Source organism: Triplophysa rosa, linkage group LG21 (genome assembly GCF_024868665.1).
Source record: "Triplophysa rosa linkage group LG21, Trosa_1v2, whole genome shotgun sequence".
Taxonomy (NCBI): domain Eukaryota; kingdom Metazoa; phylum Chordata; class Actinopteri; order Cypriniformes; family Nemacheilidae; genus Triplophysa; species Triplophysa rosa.
In genome coordinates this window covers 5,048,995-5,071,496 of record NC_079910.1, presented here as the reverse complement: position 1 = coordinate 5,071,496, position 22,502 = coordinate 5,048,995, and the positions used below count along the sequence as shown (strand labels likewise).

The window sequence follows — 22,502 nt, the reverse complement described above, 5'->3', positions numbered from 1 at the left end:
GCATACGATTAGTCATGATTAATCGCTTGACAGCCCCTGGTTACAAATGAACAAAAAACAGTGCGTCAAAAATAAGTCTTCAAAATTCTCTCCTTACCTTAAAATACTGATTTTTAAAGAACTGATTTCAGCTGTTGAGTTTTTCAAAAGTTTTTCTATGTCATGTGACTCAACATACATATAAGTTCATTAAGCATTTTGTTTTTATGCTTTAAAAAAGTTTCTCTTTGCCGTTTTTACCTAAATGTAATACAATTGGATGACAATGCATTAAAAACAGAGTTTTTATTTTGATTATGTCACAAAGTTTGCTTAAGTTTTAATCCATTTGTTTTGTTTCTCTGAGAAGGTCGCTTTTATCAAATGATCAAATTTCTTGAAAATGCTGTTTTTGTGTTATTTGATTTCATCTTAGTGGTAAATCTTCACGCTAGTTTGCTTTTTAAAAAGGGGGCTTTGTTGTGAAAAAGGATTCAATTTGCGTCTAGCTGCCTTTAAATTGAAAGGATACTGGAACCAAAAGTGACTACACAATTGATGCAACACAAAAAGATGGAATCAGAAAAGGCTCGATACACGACTCTTTACAGCATAATTCTCTATTCATTCTTCGATCTGTACTTCTCTTTCTCTTCTCCAGCTCTTTCAATCGCTCCATCACTATTGTCTGCACTTTGTGCTATCAAACGGTATATCAAGCCCATTCTGAAGGCTTCATTTTGGCTCAGACGTGCCACATGGCCTACGACCATCCTTACAAAGCCCTGAAGCTGCAGTCAGCGGGGAATCAGAGGCCGGGAACCAGAAACACAATGGCCGGTATGACCTTTCCGTAGCCGTGCAGCAGTCGCGCCACTGCGCCTTCCCTCTGATAACCCGATCATCATGGAGTCCACGTGGACAGACATTGTTCTGACAAAAAGCGGTTTAGATTTAAACTCAAGAATTTAGCTTTGTAGATTTCACTGAGTAACTATGATAGATTTGCCTCTTTTTTCCCCCCTACGTCCCGGTCTCCAGGTGTAATACAAGTGCAATAGAAACGGCTTTCTTGCTTTGGTACCCCGAATGGATCTTTGTGCCGTTTCCCATTTGGCGCTGAAACAAGGCGGTTCACTTTGTCTGTCTGGTCTCCAAAAAGCTCTCTCCTCTGTTTTATTCTATTGAAGCTGATAGAAAGAGCGGCAAAAATATTGCTCGGGCTGCCCATCACTCCATCCACAAAGGCTGGTTTGAAGTACCTCCGCGGACTGGCTTCAAAGACGGCGATTTTTTTTCACAGTTGTCATCAGACATCATAAGAAGAGCAACCGAATTGTGGGTTTCTTTACCCACAACAAATAGGCTTTTTGTTTGCAGAATGAGCTTGTCTTGTTCTAAACTGTTGGCATATAACTGGTGTGTATATTTGTATTTATCCAGTCCAGTGTCTGTTAAGTTTCAACAAAATCAAACCTCTGGAGTGACAAAGTTATTCAACAGCAATGCGAAAGACTGACAGCATGACAAGACGCATGAAAACCGTGATAAAAATCCAGTGGATCATAAAAATACTTTTTAAACTTGTAAATATATAATATTGCTGTTGTATTGCTGAAAAGTGAACATGAACTTGTTTTCTTTGCCGTTTTTGAGGTCTGAAAAAATACAGAGCATCTTTACTGTTATTTTCATCTGCTTCTCCAGTTTTCATTTTCTGCAAATAAATGCAAATAGAAACAATATTTTTATTTGAAATTTGGAAGAAATATTGTTTGTAGTTCACATAATGAAACGAGTGATCATTTTACATATATATTTATTTCCCTTTGATGTAAACACTTTACAGCTTTTAGCGTTTTCCTATTTCTTACGCATTAATTGAATAAGATGATGTTGGATGCATTTTGTAGGTTGATCCAGATGAATATGCTTTTTTGAAACTTGCTTTTATCTAGTTACAATATTCATAAAGGACTTTTTTTAGATAATAATGATGATGTCACTGGAGCAAAGGGCATTTCAAGCTTGATGTCCAGAGATGAAGAGGGTAAAGGTCATGCATATATTCAGGCCTCCCCACAATGTCCTGTCACACCGGACATGATGTAGTGGCCGGAGAGCTTGGGGTCGCGAAACCCGTCTGACCTTTGAGAAAGTTCTGCTTGTGCTTGAAAAGGCTGGAAAGAATGCACTTTTCCGACTTCCACATGTTGTGAAGTTCTCAGGAGAGCAATCCACTTTGCCGTCAGTATGGCCAACTGTATGGTAGTGTATATGCTACAAAATTGTCAACCGATTTTTCTATATTAATGCAATATATCAAGAGGCTAGTAAATAAAGATCAAATGAGTTAAAGTATGTTATTCATTTGACTTTATTTGACTGCATTTCAATGACCCTTTGGTTCTTTAGGCAACCAAAAATGTATTCTATGCCGTCGCTGTGAAAAACCTTTTGTAGCGCTTTTATTTAAGAGTGTACTGTAATGTTACCGTGGTATAAATTGACACGTGCTGTGATATATTTGGTCATACCGCCTACCCCTAGCAACCAGTATGGAGACTAGGCAAGGTTGACTCTCTTTGAGATAAATTTCCATACCCCAATGAAACTTCCTGCTAAATGAAAGGTGTTCAAAAAAAGATTTAGATCTAACCCATAATCACTTCCTATCAATCCCATTAAATGCTTTATTCAGGATGCGTCATACGCCAGATGTGTTTGTGAGCGCTTCCCCCCGCATTTTTGATCACCCGCGTCTGTGTGATTTATCTGACTCCGAAATGAAAGCAGCCGACAGATCAGACAGTACATCAGAAGTGGGTGAAGCAAAATCAGCAGATCTGGCTCTCAGATTGAACCTGCTCGCTGTCGCCGCTGGCTGTTTTTCATGCGCTCGACTCCTGCGCGGAGTTCACAGACGAGCTCCCTCTCGGCCTCGTTTGTTTGTCTTGTTTGATCGTTCTTCTTCATCCGCTTCTCTCCTGTTTGCCAGCGTAGCCACAGCAGCCGTCTCTCCCTCGCTCTTAACAATGAGAAAGTTTAGACAACAATGCGGAGAGGAAAGCGAGCGGTTAACAAAAGCGCAAATGTTTCGCTAGATCACACCACTTTTCTGGTGGACATCCAATTTGGGTCTGTTTATGTTTGCGAGGTTGTATTTGAATACGTTTGTCATTTCAGTTTGGAGAGCTGAATATGGTTATGCTTGTACACAGTTCATTTATGAAACATAATGACAGGCCCGTTCTATAAGCAACGTGATTTATACAAAATTTACAAGAGTCACAACTGATTTTTACTAGAAGATTTGTTGTAATGTGCTGTATGAATAGTATTATGAGTAATGAAAGGATCGTATTTACAATAGCAGTGGTAGTTTAGTGTTGTTATCTGGCTTTAAGGTTACAGATATCGAGAGTTAGAGAAGAGAATTGACTTTGGAGGAGTCATTTTTTAATCAGCTGGCGTATATGGAAATATGGTTGTGAATCCTAAACATTGGCGTTTCAAATCCAAAGACTGCGCATACAGTAGTAGGGATGCATGATATTGAAGAACATTTTAAGTGTGATAACTTACTGAATTGTGTTATATACAATCTGAGTTTTCAGTTTTATTGTCGTTTTCTCATTTTTTTAATTAGCTTTCGTTTTTATATTTGTATTTTTCATGTTAATTTAAATTTAAATTTGTTATTTTACTATTATTTTTTTTTATTTCCTATATAAGTTTATTGTATTTTTATTTAAGTTTTAGGTTCAGTTTTTATTTGTTTTGGTTAATAATTTTAGTCCCTCAACTTTAACTTTTCAGTATATTGTATATAAAATACTTCCGTATTTTGACACATTTCCGAGTGAAAGGTAAATTCGAATGAGAAGAATAGTAGGCGTGGCTTGCGTTTTTCACTGCGAATTGATTGTATGTATAAAAACAGCCGTTGCATTTTGAAATGGAACTGGTAGCAGACTGACAGTTGGAGAGGAGGAGTTAATGGATGCCCCGCTCACACGGTCTAACGTCATTTGAGATGGATAATCACTAGAGGGCCGAAGTGCATTTTCCGATTTTAATTGAAGATTATAAGGGCACATGAATTTTAAAAAGAGAATGACCCACACTGATAAGCTATTTACAATAAATGCTGCAATATTTCATGAAAAAATAGGAATTGTAATTCTTTTCACCGGAACTTTAAAATAATATAAAGACAGATTGTTTATTTTATTTCAATTAACAGAATTGTTTTAGTTTTAGTATTTTAATAACCTTGTGTACAATAAACGATATGATAATGCTTTAGATTTGTAAAAAAAATTGAACTATATTAAAATATATTTAAAAAACTGAAAACGATAACCAACATACATTTTTCATATTCTTTCCTATCGCTGATAGTCTTCCGCATACATTGTTTGTGTTATTTGCATCAACCTAAAACTCTGACTAAATAACTTTTTGAAGTATTAAACACATTCAGTTATCAAAAAACATTGTGATATAAATTTGATAAAATCCCCTTTATGCCTGTTTGGATGACATCATACTTTTAACATCACATCTCTTTGCTCATTTACACTCCCTTTTTCTTCCTGCCCAGCGTTTGTCCTTCACGCAGCATGTGTTGCGAGGAATCCGTCACGACTGTGATATCGATCCCTCGGCTTTCTTATTCATGTCTTATGTTTCTCTGCCCCGCACCTTCTGACGACACCCACACCTCACCTCGCCCCGCCCCGCCGCCATCAACCCCAGGTCAATACACCGCACTGGCACAGTGGGTCCTACTGTTGGGTCCATTGTAATTATCTCTTAGTTCAGCCTCCCCTGCACTGGTGGTTAGCTCCCCGCTGTGATCCGGGAGGTCCTCGGGGGGTTATCAGAATCGGATTCTCTGCTCAAACACTAGCTTAGGCTGCTTTCGACCACAGGGAAAGACAGTCCAATCGATAAGGGACTGAGACTTATTCAAGCCCGCTGAGCCGACAATGGCCCCGCGCCGAAAACCGTAGGAGGCGACCGCTGCGCAGGTTCTTTGTGGGTCTCGCTACGTTTTGTAAGTGGTATGAGTGCTAGAAAGTGTGCTTTACTGAATTAAAAATGTCTCTTTCTTTATATAGCCTGCATTCATGAACTACACCGTGAGCTAAGAAATAACCTCTGAACTGTATGGAAAACCAATTTTATATTTGTTTAGAGACTTCTCGGAGGCGTGGGGGCGGTAATTGGTATCAATGCTGAGAGTTCTGACCCGGGCGATTTGTAACTACTGGGTGAAAGACGGTAAAGCCGCAGAGGTTAAACTGGCCCTTGGTGCGTCTGACAGGTTGCCATTAATTAAGTCTCCGTCTTGGTTTCGCCTGCGTTTATGCCAAGGAACCTCTGAGGTCAGAGCCTGAGTTCTGTAGTAATAGTTATGTGGATCGCTACGAATGTGAGTGATGTCATCGTAATGTCCTCCCTTTCGCCGGATTCTCTTTGTTTCTGTATACTCTTCTCGTTCCCTGTCCTCCCTCCATCTCCTGCTGCCCTCCTCTCTGGCGCATACCCTCTGTAATGTATGGAGAACCTCGTATCACTGGAATTAAGGGTCCTGACCTTTTGTGGGTGATTATTAGCCATACGATGTAAGCCACCCCCTCGCCCGTGTGGGCCTGAAGTGACTGCTCATCTTTACTGTAATGTTTTCTTTCAGCCCTGGGGAGACCATCAACTGATGTGATTTTGTTCAATATTCTGTGTGGTGGACTATATGTGAACATCTGTGATGTTTTCAACCATTTCTCAGCCACATGATGTGTGGTTAATTTGCGATTAATTATATTAGTCATCACATCATGTAAGTGATTAGATTAAAGATTTTAATCGCTTGACAGCTCCATTTTTAACATTTTCCAAATTCTGCAAGTATGTAAAAAAAGGCTGTCAAAACGATCAATCGCGGTTAATCGCATCCAGAATAAAAGTTTGTGTTTACATTATATATGTTGTGTACTGTGCATATTCATTTTGTATTTATAAACGGGAAAACATAGATATCCATGTGTGTATATATACTGTATGTTTAGGAAAGGTCTAGATGTTTTTATTTATATTTACAAATAATTGAAATTATACATAAAACATTTATTCATTTTTATATTTTTCTTAAATGTATGTTTTAATAAATACAAATTGAATATGCACAGTACACAGACATATTTTTGTAAACAAAAATCTTTTATTCTGGATCCGATTCATTGTGATTAATCATTGACAGCCCTAATGTAAACTTATGACCCTTGACCATCGTATCTTGATATTTCATATATGATTTCTCCAGAATGTTTTTCAGTATGTCACATATCTCTCTTTCATTCTGTCCCTTTCTGAACAGAATCTGTTGGTGAATCACGGTTAAGGAACGGCGCCGTCTTACCTGTCGCTCTCATTCATCTGTGCGTCTGGTTTTACGGATCGCTTCGTCTTCAGCTTTTCTACCCAATTACCATCTGATCCCGTGGCTCCCGGTCGCACTACAGTGTACTGAACAGGCTATATGTTACAGGACGCAACGAGTGATTCATTATCTTCAACAGCACTGAGAATGAGACTGAAGACATGCAAGGCTTGATCTTTTTATAAGAGTGTACTCAGGAAATCCTGACGCTTTTATTTGTCAGGATTTTATTTATGCATTGTATTTCATTAAACCACATCTTCATCAATGGAGAACTGTTAGCGGTGCGTCTTTATTTTTCCTTTGCTCAACCACATGTTGTTCCAGACTTGTATACTCTTTATTTTGTATAAAAAAAATGTAAAGGTCCAGTGTATTAAATTTAGCGGCATCTAGTGGCGAATTGCTACCAACGGCTCACTCCACCCCTCTGCCCTCCCTTTCGAACACTACGGCGGCTCTAACTGGACAAAGATGTCGTCATGTTTTTGCTTTTTTTGCTGAAGGAGATAAAGTGTCATTGTTTCAGACGTTATTATTGTACTGTGAGACTTAAAGGGGTCATGTGACACGGCTAAAACGAATATTATCGTTTGTTTTAGATGTAATGCAATGTGCACACACAATTTAAGGTTGAAAAACGCTGTATTTTCCACATACCGTGCATGTTTGTATCCCCTCTTTGCCCCGCCTCTCTGAAACGCACATGCTCGCCTTTATGCGAACAGCATATGGATTCGCAAGAACATAGATTTTCATTTTCGACTGAATTATTTCTCAAATCAAGCCACATTAATGTTTTTGAACAGAACAAAAAGCAGCGATCGCATTGACTGTAACCTATTTTCATGATATCGTTTGCAGCGAGAAGAGAGATACAGACGTGATTGATCTGCGAGCGGCGACACGCTTTTGGTGTCATACACACAAACACACGCGACTTCAATTTGTTGCTTTTGACATGGTCGGGTCTCCCATGTGAGCTCAGGCAATTATGGCGAGATGGCATCACACACACAACCCTCAATTATCCGGCTGACACACACAGCATCTCCACGCTCGGTTCAGATGGTGTCAGAATACACACACCTCTCTGTCAGACCTAATAAGGTTCTCAATCCATGCTCGCAGGATTGACTTGGGAATTACCTTGTTAAGGATACAGCCAAGCTGAGGCAGGTTTCCTTTGCTGAATGAGTGTACGTGTGGGCGGTCGTTCATAATACGCTGTGGAGAGCAGGCAGCGATCCATTGTTTTGGGGTGACTGATTCACATCTATTTATGTTTAAATTCACACGTAAACCTTCAGTGTTAAGCCCATTGCACATTGAGTCCGAAATTTGCGTCCGAAATTTCCGCACGTTAAAAAATAAATACGACCTCACGTTGTGTCAATCACATTTACACACTGCCTCCGATATTTTCGTCCGTCATAAAAAATTCGGACCGGGTTCGATTTTCTGCGTTTTCGCATCCGTACCAAGCATTTTGAGTGGCCTTTTATAACAATTCAGAGACACCGTACAAACGAGAGCCAAATACGAAAAAACGCATACGAAAATTTCGGACTGTATGTGCAAAGACCTTTAACATGAAACGGTATTCGCAAGCCGTTTTACTGATGCAATGTGAGAGAAATACAATATTGTTCTACAGAAAAATGAGGGGCAACGTTTATCCATCAAGAATTTACCAGAATGTGAAGCCTTTAAGTCAAGTTACCCTTGAGAGCATCTCCACGACTCTCCCAACGGTATTTTCCCAGAGGTTTCTTGCAATTATGTTAAATTTATATTGTATCATTTTAATATTACTTGTCCTGACACAATGTTCACAGTGTGTAGACAAAGTAGAATGGATCCACCAAACTGATTTAACCAAAAGTTAACTTTGTTGTTTCTTGATACAGCAAAAATATTATTTATAAAAAATTGAAATATGGCACCACGTCAATAACTTTAAAAAATCCCATTGGTTCTCGCATGTCTTGTGAGATTTTTGAGAACCAATACGATTTAAGTTATCAACGTGTCACCTTTTAAAATATAGTGCTTGTATCTGCTTGTTTACGCTTCACTAAAAAAGTTCAAAATATCAATTGTTATTTTTGAGTCAACATTTTTCGTTTAATGAAATAAGGTAAATGCAGAGAGACCCAAAACGTATTAAAGTGATAGTTTATCCAAAAATGAAAGTTCTGTCATCATTGACTCTTGTCATTTCAAACCTGATTGACTTTCTTCTGCAAAAAACAAAAGAAGGTATTTTGAAGAACGTTGTTGACCGGCACCCATTCACTTGCATTGGTTTTGTGTCCATACAATACAAGTGAAAGGGTGCCTGTGCCTTTCGGTTACCGACATTCTTCAAAATATCTTCTTTTGTGTTCTGCAGATGAAAAAAAGTCATACTGGTTTTAAATGACAAGAGGATGAGTGAATAATGACAGCATTTTCATTGTAAGTGAACTATCTCTTTAACATAGTACATAGTGTCAATGTACATATTACGTTAAATTCAAATTAGTTTGTGTGCTGGACGGTAATGTTTTTCACGCACCACTGAGATATCCAGAAAGGCTTTGACATAATGCGAAATAATCAGCAGGCAATAATACAGGGTGCTTATGTGCGAGAACCCGTGGGACAACTTTAATACAGCGCTCACACAGTCAGCAGAAGTGTCCTGTTCTGTGCCGTGAGGACAAGATGGCAGGCGATAGCAGGAGGCCGAAGGTTAACACAATAAGTGCTCCATCATACAGCAATGAGGTGACAGCTCTGCCATACACAGCACACATGAGAGAGAGAGCAGCTGAACTTCACTGCACACCTCTGACACAGGCCCGCTAATCGCTTATTCTGTCTGATACACACCCGAGCCATCATTACAAATACAAGCACTGCATCATATGCAAGCAGAGACTCCTATAGAATCTAAACCGGCTGTTTAGCAAAGCCAGAAGATGCTTTTAATGGTATGCAACAGAGGTGAACACTACTTTCGAAGTACTTTTTTCAAGTATCTGTACTTTATAAGAGTGTTTTTACTTTGGAAAAATGTTACTTCACTACATTCTAAAGAATCATACTTTTTACTCCACTGCAAATGCATTTTATATTGTAACCAAAACAGTTCTTGGTCAACATCGACTATCATAGAAGGAAAAATGACAATGGTAGTCAAAAGTGCCCCAGATATTTTTCAAAATATCTTCTTTTGAGTTCAACAGAACAAAGACATTTATAAAGCCATTTTTCTACTATGGTAGTCAGTGGTGGTTACAAGGCTGTTTGGTTACAAGCATTCTTCCAAATATCTTTCGTTGTGTTTAACAGAGAAAAATAATTTATACGATTTGGAACAACTTGAGATGATGACAGAATTTTCATTTTTGGGTGAACTGTTCCTTTAGGTGAAATTTTTGAGTAACAATACATTTATGAAATACATAAACCGGTCAAAGGTTTTTGGACACTTACTCACTTATGTGTTCATATTTTTTTCCATATTTTAGAATAATAATGAACTTGATGGAAAAATAATGTTTTAATTGTGAAATAAAAGATAGGGAACTATGGGAATGTTGTGACAAAAAAATATTAAAACGTGTTATATTTGATCATCTTCAATGTAGTCACCTTTTGACTAGAATTTGCAGAAATGTTTTCTTGTCATTTTATCAAGCAGCTTCTTGAGGTCTCACCCTGAGATGCTTTTTAAACAATATTAAATGAGTTCCCATCTATTTTGTGCTCTTATTGGCTGCACTCTTCATTATTCGGTCAAAGTTATCCATTTCAAAAACATTTTTTATTAAATAAAATATGATTTTTGTCATGGAAAAAAACTTTATTTGCAAAATTGTATTTTTGTCTACTAAACTAATTTCAGTCATTTAAGCATACACTTTCAGACCAAACGTTTTTTTTTAATAACGAGAAACATTTCACTCAAGCGTCCAGAAACCTTTGACCGGTAGTGTATATAATGTCACAATATCACATTAGATTCAATGGATATTGCTGCTATTAAACTTGGTTAAGGTAATCATTTAGAGAAAAGCAAAAAAAGCAATATTATTCCAATATATAAAAAAGAAGTGCACAGAAAAAAAGCTCACATGAAAATAAAGTAAATACAGACTACAATCTGTTGTATTGATCCTGTCTTGTAGTAATATTTTCTAGCCCTTCACTAAATAAGATTTGTTCATGTGTTCTTTTTTGATAGTCCTCCTTAAATAATTCTCAAAGCTGAGCTTTAGTTTACACTTCAACTACAACTACGTAACATGCATACACATTTATAATGCGTCTTTGTGAATAAAGGGCGAAGACGTCAATTTTCCAAGGTTGCACATCACTTTAAGCCACTGCTGTTTTTAGGGTGAGTATACGATAGCAAAATCTTCATACTTGGGTGAACTGTGTATTGAATGTGTACATTATACTTACTTGACAGTTGAACTAAGCAGGCTTTGATCATAAAATGATATTATTTCTACCAGCTGATCCCTCCAGTAACCACCTCCCAGTCTCTGTTGATCCACTCTCTCTCTTTTTCTCTCTCCCCAGGCCTCACTCGCTGCCATCTCAATCTCAGTCCATCCCGAGCATGTGACCCTGACATTTGGATTGTGCTAACGTCCAGTCCCTTTGGGCAAACACAGGCTGGCTGTGGTTGTCGAGCGTGCTGTTATTACCATCATGTTGTGTGTGCCATCGTCACCCTCCTCTCCCTCCTCCAGAGGCCGACCGGCACCGGTACACACGGACCCTTCTGCATTTGAGCCACAGCACAACACTGCTTGACAGATATATATAAACACACCTAGATGACATTACATTACCATACACATGCAGTCTGTCTCTGACGCCTGCACACACACGCGCACACTGACATTTATCTTCAAATACCATGACACTCTTCTTCTTTTATTAGATCCTCTCGCTGTGCAAAGATGAGAGTAATTAGAGAGGAACGGCCCCCGCTCTCTTCCGTCCCTTTTTATTGCTTTTCACTCGTCTCTTTTCTTCGAGAGTAAGAGATCTAGTGGCATATGATGGCGTAATGTGAAAAGCCTGAGACCGCTACTCGCACTGTGAATGATCGGTTGTACAGTTTTATGCTTCTTAAAGTTGTAGTTTTATGGACTTCTTTTTCATAATAGTGTGAGATTTGTAGACGTTTGAACCTGGATTTTCTGTTTGAAAGTCTTGTCCGCAATGAAAATCTTGTGTTTTATTGGGATTTTGACATGGATTGTGGGACATTAAAAAGAAATGCTATGACGTAAAATGAAACATAAACGGTTAAGATTTCTATATTGTTTCTAGGGTTCTAATCAAATAGGCAAATTTGTTGCATTGACCATTTTTGCATGAGTTTTTAAACTCAAATATTGTTGCTTTTGACATGCTTTGGAAGATGTAGATTTTGCACCAATTTTAGAGCTTGTAGATTTCTTACCAGATTGAGTGCAAACTGTTGTTAAAGAAAAAGGGCAAACGCATCAAATACTGAAATTCATTCAACATTTTATTTCTATTAGTACAATTGATAATGAAAAAATAGGTATTAAATTTAAAAAGTAAAAGCATTTTCTCTAGTGCTCTCAGACTTTTGGACTTATCTGTATATTTTGTTTTCTGTTATGGTGGTGTAGCACCATGTCAATTATTTTTTATATATTTATAATTAATTATATACTGTATATGAACAGACAGACTAGAGTCATATGTATATGTTTTTGTGTAATGTTCATTAAAAAGAGTAAAAAGAAACCTGTAACAGTGAATCACAAATGTGTTTTATAATATACAACAATATTTAAAGTAGCACGATTCAAGTAACTCATGTTATATAATCTATATAGTATTTAATCTACATGTGATTTTATTTTTTTAAGTATACAAAGCAGTTCTTTACTATTCTGACAATTCAGTATATGGTTTGACCTATAACTGAAATCCGTTCCAACTTATTCACGTACGCAGAGCCAGTTGACGCAGACTCTAGGCGAAATTTATGTTGAAGGCCCTGCATAGGGGAAGGCTTGCTTCATTCATATTCATAAGAAAGTGCTACCTGATTGGTTACGGTTGGGTTTGGACATATCAACAAGCAACGTCAAAGCTGGTTTTACTTGTCGGGTAGCGCTGACCTCATGAATATGCATGAGCCTTTCCTTGCCATGCTACGTTTCTGAAAATTGCTGAGCGGTATGGCTAACTGCAAAGTTCACATACGTTTGAGGCTTTAGACACTGCGGAGGTTTAAATGCAGCACTGTTGCTAGCTATAGGCACACTAACCAGTTGTGCTTGAACAAGAGCCACAGTTCTCTGCTAAATCTGGTTACTTTACATATCAAAAAATCATGCAGCACGTGCTTTCCTTAAAGCAACTTTAAGACACTACGCGTGTCACGTTTGGTATGTAGCGCTGGTTGTTTAGATGTTATTTTGTGGGTGTATATCAAGAGCAGTTACTGTTATTTCCCCCTAAACTGTTCTTAACTGTCATCAACACGTTGGATTGTAGCACATGAAGCATTAATGAGAAGTACGGCTCTTTTTTTGAATTAACTTAGCATATTAGATACTCGTAAGTTTTGATTACACCTTTAAGAGCCTCATTTTAGCTCCCAGAGCAATAAGTCACACGTTGGTAGTTTCAGTGCCTGTCTGCTGCAATAATATCAGAGTGGTCCAGAGATGGGACTTTAAAGCGGACTTTCCTCCTAATGTTCCTCTTATTGCTGTCATCATCATGCTACAGTGCCTTTATTTGCTCTGCTAAACTTCCTCATGTGCTTTTAATGACAACCGGTTTGATTATTAACTGCTGTGAACATCCGACATGCAATCCTCAGGTGTGAGTGTTTCAGCTCTTTACTGTAGATTATGGTTTCGATGATAAGTGCTGAGTTGTGTCATATACCGTGGTGGCTTTGTTATGATTTTAAGCATTCTGGGCTTTATATACAGTATATATGTCTGCACTGGGATTTGAAAGTGTTGGTTTGAATCCTGCAAGGTGCAATTCCTCAGATGTTTTGCTTCTGTACTGTGGCATAATTTACATTTATTCATTTAGCAGATGCTGTCATTCAAAGTGATTTACAAGTAAGAAAGATATCTTTACAGGTAGAAATAGGCTACATTCATATTTTATGCATTTGTCAGAAATGTCGATCAAAAGTGTTTTTTTATCACTGGTAGATAGATGGATAGATAGATAGGCCTAGATAGATAGATAGATACTATTAATGAGTAAATATTAATAACTATTAATTAGTAAATGACAAATCACATTTTGATATACACTGGTTATGAACACCACATGGAGATCAAAATCTTTGCAATTTTCTGTGGCTTGTTACTACATCTATATACTTCCCCCTTGGCAGAAATAAACTTAGCGACATGGAGACTGAACTTTATAAAAGCAATGAATTCAGTCCCACATTTACATCATTTGGCGCAGTGTAATAGGATGTTTGACAGGCAGGTTTCAATTAGCGTGACTGCACGTCTTGTATCTTTTAATAGGAAACCCGACGCTGAAGCTGCGGTGCTCTCTACCGCATCTTAATAAATAGCCTAAAAAGAACCGGGTTTCCACAGCAACTGACACCTGAGTAACCGAGGAGAGGAGCTTGAAGGCATCAGGTTAGAAAATGACATCTTCGCATGCTGACGCGTTCGCATTGATCCCGTGTCATACCCAATTACAGTGCGCGCCGTCGAACCGGCGCGTGCTCTTCAGCGCCAGAGCGCGCCTCTCAAGCGTCTAATGAATTCCGCCGCTTCCGTCTGCCTTTTACATAAACTTCTCATGTTTACCGCAACTACAAAAACTCTTCCGGCTAAATTCAGAATTATTGAGTGGAGATACTGTGATTGACGGTGTGTAATACCAAAACTATAAATAGTAAGAAGGTACGGTTCTTTGAGGGCGGGGCTCTGTACCGAGTGTTGTGAGGTAGGCTACTTGCCAACCTTGTGCACGTGCAGTAGCTGTAGCAACCTGGAAGAGCGTTTCTAGCGCAATTTGAGCTTACAAAACAACATTTGTGGTACAATTCATGTCAGGTTAGAAATAGGCCTACTCTATTTTGTTGTGACATTAGCAAGCAAAAAGTTAAGAGATGTCTGTCTTCAGCTAGAAAGGATTTGGTCTCGTATGACTGAAAAAGCTAACTGCAGGCATTGCAAATATGGCCGTCAAGTGAGGTAATACTGCAGAATTTCTAAGCAATCTTTATATATCCACTGCATTGATCTATCATCGTGACAGAGAAATAATCAATACTTCCTCACATGTGATCCTTTATCCCGGATGAACACATGCGAGGGTTATGTTTCATCTTGCATGCCTGATTCATAATCTGTTGGGGGAAATCAATAATTGTTTTCTTCCCAGAGAGTTAGCTATATATCAGAAGTTCCCTTGAGGTTTTTGTGCAATCTTTCATTCATACATTGACCATCTCATCCTAGCTTGTGCTTTTGTAGGAGCAGCAGACACTGAAGTGTGCTACACAACATCCATGACATACTCGCCTTCTCAACGTATTAGAAACTCGTATACAATTTATCCTAACGGAAACATCCCATGAAATCTCAGGCAGGTGCTTGATCTCACCTGAAATGTGTGCTTACCCCATGTACGACGTCGAGATGTGTTTGAGTACCACACAGTCAGATCCTGTTCTGCTCAGCCTCTTTCAACTGCCTGAACCCATTTTATGCTTGTTTCGTTCCCAAGTCGCCTCACCGGGGGAACGTGGTCGACAATAGGCCCTAATTAAAGCGTGCTGTGGGCTGACAGAGCCCATTCTTCTCCGCTGTGTCCTGTTTTAACTGGGCCTCCCTTCCTGTGGAATCCACACCCACCTCATCACAGTTAATTTCAGGTGTAACCGGCGAGACTTAATGGAAGATTCGGGGTGACAGTGAGTTTCCTAGATCGTTTCTTTTGTGCTTTTGTCCACTGTGTGCTGTGTTAGCTTGTACCTTTTTGACCTTTTTACGTTTTAATTTCGTTTTTGTGATTCAGAATGGTGGTCAGCTTGTGTAAAACGGAGGTCTTCCAGGGGCTTGGAAGCCTTGGTGGTCAGATTGCACCGTACTTGAACTGAGTTCTATATGTTTTATATCAACTTTGTCTCAGGCTTATTTTATTTATTTATTTTTGAATTAGAATAGACTCAAAGTCCAGTTGATTTCAACCATACAATGTATCCAAAATAATAGGCAAAAACGGTCTCAAAAATTGCATCCTGTCTCTGATGGATATGCTACCGTCTTTATAGCTGGAAAGTATTTTAAAAGGTTAAAACAGACAGAGTAAGTTAATAAAACTGTCAAAGCTCAGAGAAAAAAAATATCCAGTTAGAGTTATGGAAGATTGTTCTTTGGTGCTAGATTGTTTTATTCCTGTTGTATTATGAATAATTTGTTGCTGCATTTTGAAACTGATTGAATTTGTTTTCAGTTAAATTTCTTGTAGTTTTATTTACATTTTGAATTAGACTATATTTTTCATATTTTAGTTTAATCTTTAGCAATTTTGTTATGCGCTTTTGTCATTTTTTTATGTAGCTATACAAGTTGATTTTTTTAGTTTTAGTTTAGTTATTATTTTATTTTAGTGCCTCGACTTAAACTTATTTTACTTTATTGCAAAGGCAACATTTCGAATTCCGTTAGTAATATTTAGGCCCATATTTGACTTCAATACACAGAAAAGTTTTAATAGTTTTAGTGAACTTTAAAAACCTTGTGATATATACCTTGTATATAGACCATCACCAAACCAACAACAAGCACCATAAACTAGCTTGGCCCATCATGTAGGTTCACGCTGGTTTAAACTAGTGTTTTACTAGGTCTCTAAACAAACCACTATTTACTACCAAACAACAACAAAACGGAGACCTGCGGTTCTCAGAGTACATTTGTTTGTGTGAAACCCCACTTCATGGAAACTAGAAATCCAGTGTCCCTTACACTGGTATTATAACAGCTTGAGGCTGTGTATCCATGCACTGCTAAAGCTCATTTCAAACACTCTGAGTGGCAGCTTTGGCTGGAAAATGACCCAGCACCTCCTGGTAACGCTCCACATGATCGAAAAACATCTGTCAGCTTTTTTTTGCAGCGTGGAGAATGAAAATCGCCTAAAGGGTTTTTCTACAGGCCTTGAGGCTAGAGATTCACACAACCAACATTAACATGCTGTTCCACAGATGTAGCCTGTTCAGAAGGTGTTGAAAAGATTGCTGGAGTAATGAATACGTATAAACATAGATCCTACAGCAACTCTCGTTTGATATCTTTTAAGACTCTATTCACAAAGTATTCTAAAGGAGAGTTGATGGACAGAGCTCTTGTAAAGTACTTATAAGCTTACGTCCAAAATGCAAGCACTTGACGCAAAGCTGAACGATGGAGAAATGGCTTGTATGAAGCTGGCATGCTATGCAGAGGTGCTACCTTTGTAGGGTGTTTCAAATAAGGCACTTATTGAGGTGCATTTAAGTTAGGATGCTGCCTTCAAAGACTGCTGTCTATGTTGGCAGTTGACCGCAAATAGCTTGCGAAGTGTTTTATTTTATTTTTAAGTAGAAAAATAAATAAGAGAAAGAGATGCATCTCAAGCTAACGACTGTCACATCAGCACCACCCACGAAGCGTGTCTGAGCGCATACATTAAACACCCGGCCACAGCTGCGACCTCTCTTGCGTTTACAGTGGACTACGGTATGAACATTAAAAAGTTGCACATGTTTCCGCCGTGACCTAATTTGCTTTAGGCGCTAAGCCAGCGCTGAAAACGTACAAATAAGCGTAGCTTTTATCTGCCGTGAGTCATTCTTAAAGAATTCTCCCCTAAATGTTGCAGTTTTCTCAAGAGGCCGCAACACTTCTCTTGCGACGACATGTGACCTATTGATCTGACGTGTTCGGCTGAACGATTCCATTTCCTTCGCATTACTTAATGACATTCGTCTCCATAATCACTGTTAGTTCAGGGCAGAATATTCCTGTTAAATGGAGCAGAATGATTAGCGTGTTCTGACAGGTCACTCGCCGCTGTGAGCAGGTCAGTGAGGGGATGCGTTACGGGTGATCAGTTTCTAGCCAGCTGATGTGTGATTGGTTAACCACATCTGTTATCATCACATTTGTCTGTCCGTCTGCCTTAAAGTCGACACGAAAGTATAACAAATAAATGATAACGTAATATTTGCACCGGGTGTCACTGCACACAATTCGTCATTGCACTTTGTTTCCCAAGAAGAAGAAAAAATTGTCTTTGTAATCTTGAATGTGTGCTAATCACGTGTGCACATATGCACACACAGCACGTGGTGACACGATACAGATTAGACATATACAACATACTGTGACATCATTTAAAGAAATGCACACACAAACACAGCCTGCCGCAACTAAATACACACTCATTAGCGTCTCGCTCAGTTGTGTTCACCACCACCCCAACATTCTCCTGACATCAGCAGACAAACAGATGCTCCACAGAGAGGAAAACAGCATCAAGAAGCTCGAGAGTGACCTAACATACTGCTCTATGTCCATTCAAGCTGTAGCGGGGATTAACACAATGCAGAATGAAGAATGCCTTTTTAATAGCTGGCATTTAAAAATGGCAAAATTTTTGCCTCTGTATCGCCATCTCTGTTTGAATTATAAAACTGCAGGCTACTTTACGTAATAAAATGACTTATAAAATGTAACCAAATTTTAAGAAATCCTTACTATAGTTGAAAGTGTAAGTTTAATGGTGAATATGATTTTTAGTTTAAAATTCCCATAAACATGTCATACATGACATATGGGGTATTTTAAATTAAATTTATATCATGATGATGAGAATAATAATAAGTATCTAAAAAGTCATATAGGCTAACTCTGGAAAGCTAAATTAATTCAACACAATTTTTAAATAATATTATCACAGCATAATTTAATGTAAGTAAGTAAATGCATTCAAGGACTAAATGAATGAATGGGCAAAGGATTTATAGTTTCCAGCATGCCTTGCGTAATTCTGTGTTGTTTCATGTGTTTTTCAGTAAAGAGAAACACTTGTTAGTGTGTAATGTTCATTTATCTTTGAGAATAACTTTTGAGATTCTGTTAACGTAATATCTTTTTGGAAAAGCTACATTTTGAGTCATATTTACATATTGATTTGTGAACTTAAAACAGTTACATCAAATTTGTTGTGTAACAAATAGAAATTGGGCAGCTTGAACAAAGATTTATGGTGAGTAAACAACATTAATATGTGCAACCACTGTACATATTTTTATGTAAAAAAATGTTTTCAGCGAATAACAAAGTGGTGTAATGAAATCTGTTTTGAGGGTCTCAAATGTCTTTCAGTCTAATTCCTTTCATTCCAGCTCAGAAATATGACGCGAGTCATTCCTGAATTCCTCAATTTTGTCTTACCTTACTATTCAGCCAGAGGTGGTTTACACAGATTCTTATCAACAGATTTTCTCAGGATTTTATATCCTCTTTCCATCTCTTGTTTCTTTTTCCGTCTATAACTCTGTGCCGGCGTACAGCTCAGTTACAAATACTTCACCTGGCACTTCAACATCAGTAGACTCTCATGTGAAGTACCCCCATCATTTGTGTGTGTGTGTGTGTTCGTGTGTGTGTGTGTGTAGGCCCACTGCATGAGACCTGTCTGCACATGCCCAGTCGTACTCTCTGTGGACTGACGGCCGCATCAAATTCTGTCTTTCTCATTTCATCTATTCATCACAGTCTCATCTCCTCTGAGCTTGTACTCGGTTGTAAGCTGTTCTAGGGGAGAGTGGCAGAGAGTGAATGAATCACATTATCTATCAAGGCCATCGTGTAGGTCATTACTTTTACGATAAACTCAAGCCAGTTATGATTACATGCACTCCAAATTAAAAGCCTGTCATCCAAACCAAGAAGCTGCAGTGATAAAGTACTTCAATCTCAGACATCTCATGCCTTAAAGGGACAGTTGTCATTACTCACCTTCGTATCATTTCAAACCTGTTTGACTTTTCTTTTGTTGAACACAAAGGAAGATGTTTTATGTTTAAAGCACTGTCCACTTTTACTGTATGTACTATATGGACTTTTTGTTTCACCGAATAAAGAAAACATGGATTTAAAACAACATGAGAATGAGTAGAATTTTAACCTACTCTATAGATGTGGGGATTTTAGGACGAGCTCTAAACTTTGTGTGTCATTCACCTATAAGGAATCCTTTTTACAATAAACTCAGTAACATTAACAGGACTTCATGTGTGATTATGAATGCTTAATATTTCTAAAAATATTGCTCTGATTATTCAAGCAGTTTTGAGCAGGGCCACAGCTTGTAGTGGTCTGTCGAGTGTGCTCTAAAAAGAGACTTTATTAAATTAGATAATGGAAAACATTGCAAAGAGGATTTCGTATGAAGAGCCATTTCAGATTTGGTAAGCAAGAGATTGTGTCCATGTGTGATAGATTTTCGTGTTGAATGTGTTTCAAGTGGAGAGGAGAGGTTGCCGAGTTAGCTTGCTCATGTCTAAACATTGAAGCAAGATGCGCTCAAATACGTCTCAGATTTTAGAAATGATCTGAAAAGAAAAAACGTGGGACAACTCAAGGGGTTGCGCTACTTGATGTATTATAAACATAACAAGGTTGTTTACAACCCTTGTGAAACTGTGTTGTGTATAAAAGGGAAAGACAGTACAGCACAGCAAAGTATTTGGACACGAGGCCCACACTTACAAACGCATGAATGCCATCGGATTGCAGATCAAAGGACTTTTGCAAAGAAAGATGCTTGAACAAAAAAAATAAAACATAAAATTGTTTTACAATTGATGCATCTGTATGACATCATGCAAACATGGAGGCAACCAAGGAGATAGGTAATGGGAAACTTCTACATAAAAAATCTCCATCATTGAGGTAAAGTTTCTATATGTTACAGTTAACTGGTTCTGTTGGTAATCGTAGACCATCAAAACAAATGGTAGCGTTGCATGCTGTACCATTTATGCTTCGTAATAAACAAAAGGCAACATCTTTGTTGACTATTACACAACTGCAAATCTAATGGTGGCATTGATATTTTGTTTCCTTTTATGTAATCCTAGAAGCACCGGTGAATAGCATGCCATTGTGGTTGGAAATCAAATAGGTACATCCAACACTCGATGTAGCATTAGAGTCCAAATACTTCTCATTGGCTATTGCACAACTGTTAAAATCATCTACAGCATATTTGTCTACTTTTATATCTAATTATAATACACGTACAGCCATTGCTGACATACATTAGCCCGCAGTGCACTGGGAAAAATCAATCGTCCGTCCAAATGTGTTTTATCACCTTCTTCATCAGATTACTCAGCAAAACTGATGGCCGTGGATACATCAGCGAGGCTCTTCGGCATTCCTCTTCTCCGCTGCGCCCCAGGATAAAGAGATTGCCCTCGCTCTAATGGATTTACAGAGTTGGAGAGCAGTCAGAGACAGAAGACTGTGGAGAGGAGCGGCCGGTTAACCTTCTCATCTCAAAACCAGCTCACAACCTTAATCCCTCTATAGTCCCGTGGATTAGACCGTCCTCTTATCGCCGCTTTAATGTGGCGAGCTGCATTGTCATCTCCCTTTTCTTTGCCGCGTAATTATCCCTGCTAGCAGCTTCCAGACTCATTATTTTTATCATACCACTTCCTGTACGACCAATGGGGGGCCAGACCGTCTTGGATCTGCTTCTCACAATGAGCTTTCACAAAGCCTACTCTCATTCCGTATTTGCCTCTACCCATAATTCCATGTTTATTTGCTCATCGTGCAACCCATCCTTCCAGATCCTTCCCAGCGGCGGCCGCCGTGCGCTCGCTAGTCGCTTTGTTTACTTGTTTGGTACAACTAAAGGTAAAAACTCGAACTCTGGTGCCATCATGGATGAAAGCCACCATCTGGGGGACGCTGTCATTGAGGTGAATGACAGATTCACTCCTCCATGCTGTCATAGCTGACAGGGATTCATCCCCTTCCAAATCAAAGCTTTCAGACGCTCTATTGTTTGTTACATCATTTTTTCTTTTCGCCCACACAGGCGCACAATCGCAAATAATTCATGGTTTGTTTTGTTTTATTATGTCATGCTCCAAACAACTTGAATTAGAGCTCTCTTACAAATGGGAAATATTTACATAAAAACAATAATCTTTGTTCAACTTGCCAACGTACTTTCAGCCCTTTCATGAATGTTTGTTTATTTTTTTAGGTTTTAAAAGGTGGTTTGGGTCTGGTTTTAACAGTTTTATTAACTTGCTCTGTTTTCCTGTTTATCTTTCTTTTTTGTCTTTCAATCTTTCTTTTCTTGCAAATTTTGTTTGGTTTTTCATGTTTTACAGCATTCTGCACTAGTGTTGTTGACAAAATATGTTATGAACTGGTCTGGTTCATATTTAACATAAAATGTAAAAATGTATAGTTTGCATCAAATACTGTATATACTATATATATCTGTAAAAGATACAAAATGATGCTGATTTTTGAGAAGAAAACGTATTAGTGCAGTATTTTTATAATTCAGTGCAGTAAAAGGTCACTATTATTAAAATGTGAAATTAATCAACAATAAGAGTGCTTCGTAGTTTTGAAAATTTTAAGGAGACGTCATTAAAATGTCACATTGCAAAATAATGGTCATAAAATAGGCTTAATTATAATTTCTTACTTTTGAGGTAAAATATGACAACCAAACAGGCCAACACATCAGTCAATCTAATATGTGTTTAAATCTTAAAGTGTTGAAAGCAGCTTTTATGAATGTGCATATTCCTCTACTCTTTTTTTATTGGAGTAACATTAGTTTGCTGTGAGTTTTGGCTGTGGTTTTAGTCTGGCTGTGTCTTTTATACTTCTTTAGCTTTTAGAAATCAAGAGAATAAAGGATGAATTTAGAAGTGCCAACTTTTTCACGTATTCAATCATAGCAAGGGAAAGTAACCTTCATACCTTGTTCCAGCTAGGGT

At 38.1% G+C, this 22,502-nt stretch overlaps 1 protein-coding gene across 3 annotated transcripts in view; it reads left to right on the top strand.

The window, feature by feature from the left end:
* chchd6a (coiled-coil-helix-coiled-coil-helix domain containing 6a) overlaps nt 1-7,577 on the top strand; it is a 54,199-nt gene extending 46,622 nt beyond the window's left edge. For 2 of the 3 annotated variants that reach the window (XM_057319934.1, XM_057319936.1), the window contains one exon: nt 6,362-7,575. In XM_057319934.1, coding sequence (XP_057175917.1) covers nt 6,362-6,385 — 24 coding nt within the window. In that variant the 3' untranslated portion in view covers nt 6,386-7,575. Of the gene's footprint in view, nt 1-6,361 lie in introns of all 3 variants that reach the window. The other variant, XM_057319935.1, reaches the window with a different exon arrangement.
* The last annotated feature ends 14,925 nt before the right edge of the window (nt 7,578-22,502 follow it).